General features: G+C 44.0%; 1 protein-coding gene across 2 annotated transcripts in view; it reads left to right on the forward strand.

Moving 5' to 3' along the window:
- Lmo4 (LIM domain only 4) overlaps positions 1-4,716 on the forward strand; it is a 16,576-nt gene extending 11,860 nt beyond the window's left edge. For both annotated transcript variants that reach the window (XM_075981172.1, XM_075981173.1), the window contains exon 5: positions 3,905-4,716. In XM_075981172.1, the coding sequence (XP_075837287.1) occupies positions 3,905-3,913 (9 nt within the window). In that variant the 3' untranslated portion in view covers positions 3,914-4,716. The remainder of the gene's footprint in view (positions 1-3,904) is intronic.
- The last annotated feature ends 885 nt before the right edge of the window (positions 4,717-5,601 follow it).

Genomic DNA, 5,601 nt, shown 5'->3' on the forward strand with positions numbered 1-5,601 from the left:
TGGCATTCCGGAGGCCTGTCTTCAAAATCAGTGGATGCCGCGATGGCTCCAAAAGGAGCAGATGTCCAAACATCCCGTGGTTCCAGAGGAGAACATTTTGATGATTGGTCGTTTCGCAGAATTTGAATAAGTTACAACTCCTGAAACACCGTCCTTGCTCTTGCTAACCGCTTCGCGCCACTCACGGCCCCGTTAGAGATGATGTATCTTGAGCCTTGGTCCACAACCTGGAAGTCCTTGGGCCCAAGTTAGAAGTTAGGAAGTTATACGAGTATCCAGATCACGTAGTGTTAGGAGGCACTTTAGAAGAAAAATCGGTGATCAACAGTTGTCCAGCACCCCAGCCCTGGATAGTTTAGATCTGTTTTAATCTCCTTAGTAAGTCCTGTAGCTATGCAAGTGAGTGCATTTTGATAACTGCTTGGCCTAATTTGTAACAATTACTGTCAACCTTCAGTTAAGAGCCTGTTCCTTCCACGCTGGCCTAGGAAAGAGTGAGATGTATGACTCGTGTGCATAATTTTATTCACATCATATTTCATACTGATTATGTATTGATGACATTGATTCATTTACTCTTTACAGCACCACTTGCATGGATATTAAATCTTATTGACCACAGATGAATTTTAATTTCAGATTGGTGATAGATTTTTCCATCAGCTCTGATAGTGTGTTTGACTTTTTCATCATTAACCCAGGCAATCACACAGCACTGAGTTATTGCATTGAAACAAAAAGTGCACACTTCACTTGCTAATTCCTTATGGATTTGCAGTGGGGACTCCATTCATGTCTATTGTAAGGATCACCCACAGACGCACACAAAACCGAAAACATTTATCTGCAGATAGAAATTCAGCAACCATCTGAAGTCTAGGGGAGAATACTCGGCCTTTGTGTCTTCTGTAATGTATTTTCTTCTTGCTGAGTGGGGAAGGACACTTGCTTGGAAATTTTTAACTCCAATTATGTTGCCGTATTAGAATGATTGTATTTGCTCCTCTCCCTCGCTTAGGTTTATGGGGCAACTTAAAATGTTTTCTTTATTTAGTAAGTGTTAATTACATGAGATTGTGCAGTTTTACAGAGTTTCCTAGTAGGGGAGGGATACAGAATAGCTATTTAAGAATCAGAATCTTATGTTTTTTTTATTGCAGATTAGCCAGTTACCTCACCTGGTGTGTAGAGTCTTCTTTAAGCTCTGCCAGCACCCAGAAGGGCTTACAAGTTTTATAACTTCAAGTTTAATGAAGTCAGTCTATAGGACATCACTGAGGGCAGTGAATGGGCAACACCAATATTTTGAGAAACTCACTTTGAACTTGAGGCCAGGTCATTTATAATTACAGTAGTTCCCCCAAATAAAATGGTGGATCCCATGCCCCCTCCTAATGTAAAAGCTTTACACTCACCCAGTGTGTGTCTTAACTGGCTATGTTGCTGGCTTAATGCTATCTCCAGATTTAGTAAATTATTTTTTTTTTAAAAAAAGTATTACAGCTTATTCCAACATGCTTGGTGAGAAGCAAGAGTAAGGAGGTGGGAGGGGTGTTAGGTTATGAAGATGGAGCCCAGACAGTGACCATGCTAGGACTGAGAGCAGAGGGCACTTTGGCATGTGAGCAGGACCCCAGTAGCTCCTCACTGAGTATAAGAAGACGCCAATGATGGGGAGGTGGCTGCTTTCCACGCTTTGGTCGGGATGGGAGCTGTAGGGTGTTCATATTGGAACGCAAAATATGGTGTAGGCAATGAAGGAGAATCTGCTAGCGTATATTTTCTTAATGTTGGAAGGTGCCTCCCTCCTAAAACAGAGGGAGACAAGTGGCCTTCAAAAATTAATTGCACATAAAAGACATAAGGAAATAAAACTTAGGGAGATGATCGTGCTGGGCACTGGTGAAGCTCTGGGTTTTGGGGGGAGGGGTTAATTGAGCACCTTTCCTTGTTGGCATAAGCGTCTCCCATTTTTGTCCTTGGTGTTCTCCTCCCCTTGAGCACAGTCAGTTCACAAGGCAGTTTCCATCAATAAAGGTTGTGGGCAAGCTGAGTGTGGGCTGGAGAGGTTTTAACAAGAGGGCAAGAGGGAAGACCTAATGAAAACACGCTTCCTAGGGGAACACAAGCTACCTTTTGGAGAAAGCTCTAAAGTGATTTCCCCCAAATCCTGTGGCGTTTCCTTTCTATGGGAGATGAGATGAGGAGAAATGACAAATTTTCTTTTCTCTCCTCCGTGTTTGGGAGTGGAGAAAAATTGGATACTTATTTTGGCCATTTTCTTTCCATTCACAGAACCAATCATATGTGAGCGCAGGGTGCATAGTAAATACAGTTAGCCTCTGTCTTAAACACGATGAGTTGAGGACTCCTCTGGCCCTTGACATGCAGTTCAGGTGGCCCCTTGTATGGGAAGCATCAGCCCCATCCTCTGACCCCTTTAAACGTTTGCTCTGAAATGTGCTATTCAGTTACCGGGTTGCAGCCCTGGCTTTTGTATGTTCTGAGGAAAATAAGTTTAAGCTTTTCAACTGAAATCTCATAATGCCTGAAGTCTGGGTTCAGTGACGTTTGAAGACCTTCACAGTTTGATGACTTCTGCTATTTGGAGGAGGCTTGGCCAGTCCCCAAACTACAGTGCTTTCTAGAATATTAGAAAAATCAGAAATCGGGACTTGTTTTATTCCCCTGTATGGGTAGATTTCTGCCTGCTCTGGAATTTTTTTCTTCCGTTCAGAAGTGTGAGGGGACCCTCTAGAATATTCTCTGCTTGAGTTGGAGAGAGAATTAGCAGAGCTTTCTGGGTTGCATATCACTTCACGTTTCCCCACAGTTACATAATTGGTGTTGTGTGCGTCCATCGTAGAGGACATTTGATGCTCATTTATTAAATATGCTTGCTGGCTGCTGGCGCATCTTTGTTCTGGACATCCAAATTACCTTTCTCACACCGAGCTTCCACTCTGGGGAATTGAGTCTCTACCAGATTAATTAGCTTGGAAGTGGGGGTTGGAGACTCAGGCCTTCTGTAAGTTAGGGGAAGGGTGAAAGCAAGAACTTCCTGAGGTGCTCCAAATGTCATTTTTAAAAAACCGTCAAAACCTAGTAGACATTATTCCGTTTGGATAATTGCAAGCAGACTCTGTTTGGCGGCTGTGCGCTGCTGTCTGTAACTTCAGATGCTGGAGTTAAGCGTCACATGGGTCCGTGTCTTCAGTTCATCTTGGGTCATTAGCACGTCACATGTATTGATTTCTATGCCTGTAATATTTATGTAACATTTACATGACCAAGGTAGGAAACTGGGAAAACAACACACCTTGTACATTTGAACATCGACTATGTCACACACGCATGCCCTAGAGGGTCATGCCCAGTGTGGGTCAAGAGGTGTTTGTTACGTGAAGACTACAATAATAATGCCATCTCATCCATACTAAGGCACACCTTTGTTACCCCTTCTTTAAAGAGGAGGAAACTGAGCCAGTTTAAGTCTCTTGCCACAGGTGACACAATTGAACCCATACAACCCAAAGCTTCTTAGGGACCTTGCTCTGAATGGCCCTGCGGCTATTTTAAAAGTCCAACCCCCCCTCCCCCATGAGGCGAGGCCTTCTGATCGATTCCCTTTAGAGAGGAATTCGCTCTGCCAGGGTTCAAGGATGTTAGCCTACACCTGAAGCTTCTCCCAGTCCATGTGCCATCTTACACGCTCTGCTAGTGAAACCCGTTCTGCTCCGGAACAAGGCGCACGGAGAGCCTCCATCAGGTCACAGTTGGAAAGTAATCGAACAAAAGATGATTGGTGACCACAGAGATGGCCCAAGCTGCGCGGTTAAGAGTCGAACACCTCTCCTCCGGTTTAGCGTTTTTTGGCTAAGATGCCCATTTCTATTTCTTGCAGGTCTGCTGAAAGGTCAGAGTGATGCAGAGTGCGTGCCTTCATCTCAGATTCTGTTCATCACAGGTGGATCCCATGTGTCTTCAGTAGACAAGTCACCTTTTAGCCAGCACCAGTGCCAGCCCATGCCATCGCACCTTCGTTAGGCTTGAGTGCCCTTCCTGCATTTATTGGTGTATTAAAATGACTGAATATGGACATTAAGGACTCCATGAACCCGGGCTAATGGGAGACGGTAGCGGAAATGAAAAAAGATCCACGGAAGGACATCTTGGGGTGGGGGGGAGGGTGCTTGGGGGGAGGGAAATGACTAATGAAGCTAATTAAAAGAAGCATTGAAATCTGCTTTCTTCCCTCATTAACAATTAGCAGGGCACCGGCCAGAGTTTGTACCCTGTGTTTTACCTTAACAACATTCTGTTTGCTCTTTGTATATTTAAGTGTTGTAACGAAATGTGTTTCAATCAAACTGAACATGAGTTAAAGAAAAAGAGAGATGTGGCTTTTGTGATATTATATCACGAACACTTTTATTGTATCTCTGTAAAATACAATGTATGTATGCATGTGAGTGGTCTCGTCCTGATGTTGCTCCGCCCATGGCAAAGGTTAAAAAAAGAAAAGAAAAGAAAAAAATACAAAAAAAAAGAAAAAAAGAAAAAAAAAGAATCAGGCTCATAGCCGGTACTATGTAGAAAATTCCCCCAACTTCTAATTTGCTGAATGAAGAAAAAAAAATCTTTTATTTGTGATATTTTCAGAGACATTTGCTCTAGTATGGTGTATTTAAATAATAAAAACTGAAAAGAAAAATATGCAACAGAGTTTGGGTTTAAACACTGCTTTTTCCTCTTATGTATTTTGGAAAAATTTGTGATATTTTTGTTGTTGTTGTCTATAACAGACATTTAAATTTGGGGGTGAGGGTGGAGTTGATAACTGTATTTAGCTCTAAGCTAATAAAGTCGTCCTCAGATTATTTAACCATGCCATTTTAAGTTGAGAATGTCGTGGTAACAGCGGCACATGGCACCGGAGTCTTTGGGGTGGCTCCATGACCACTAACTAGTTGGCTGTTTGAACTTTGCTCTCAGTGGGAAAGCCTTGGGTGTTGGGCACAGGCGCGTGAATGACTCCAGTACAGCCATCTTCTCGCCATCAGGTTTTGTAGCTTGTGAAGGCAGTCTAGAGCCCTGTGTGTGTAACCTGAAGTCCCCTTAGTTGAGGGACTCTGGAGGGCACGCTGGTGATGGCGGTCTTGGGTGGACAAGGCAGTGTTGTCTGGTGAGCCTTGGGACTGCTGCCCCGCTGGAGCCTTGTTGCTTTTGAGCTTCTGATGCCTTTTCCTTGTGTTTACTGCGGGAGGATTCAGCTCTCTTGAGGTAGTTGCTGGCTCCTAGTTGCTAATCGGTCTCCCCTACAGTGCCTGCAGTGTCCACAGAGGTTCCTATGGAAGGTGTGGGGTCCGCTGCTTCAGTAGCTGCCCTGTTCCTACTGGACCTAGCAAAAGCCAAATGGGCCTGGATGCCAGAGTGGCCCTGTGGCTAACGGTTACATGAGGACAGACCTCAGCTGCAGCTCACAGGCTGCTGACACCTGGGCTTTCATGCTGCTGAGGCTGTTTTCCAAAAATAGTGTTTTATTTTGTTGGAGCAAAGCTCCTGATGAAGACCCTGCTAACTTTCTGCTTCCAAAGATCT

The sequence above is a fragment of the Microtus pennsylvanicus genome, chromosome 7 (assembly GCF_037038515.1).
Source record: "Microtus pennsylvanicus isolate mMicPen1 chromosome 7, mMicPen1.hap1, whole genome shotgun sequence".
NCBI lineage: Eukaryota > Metazoa > Chordata > Mammalia > Rodentia > Cricetidae > Microtus > Microtus pennsylvanicus.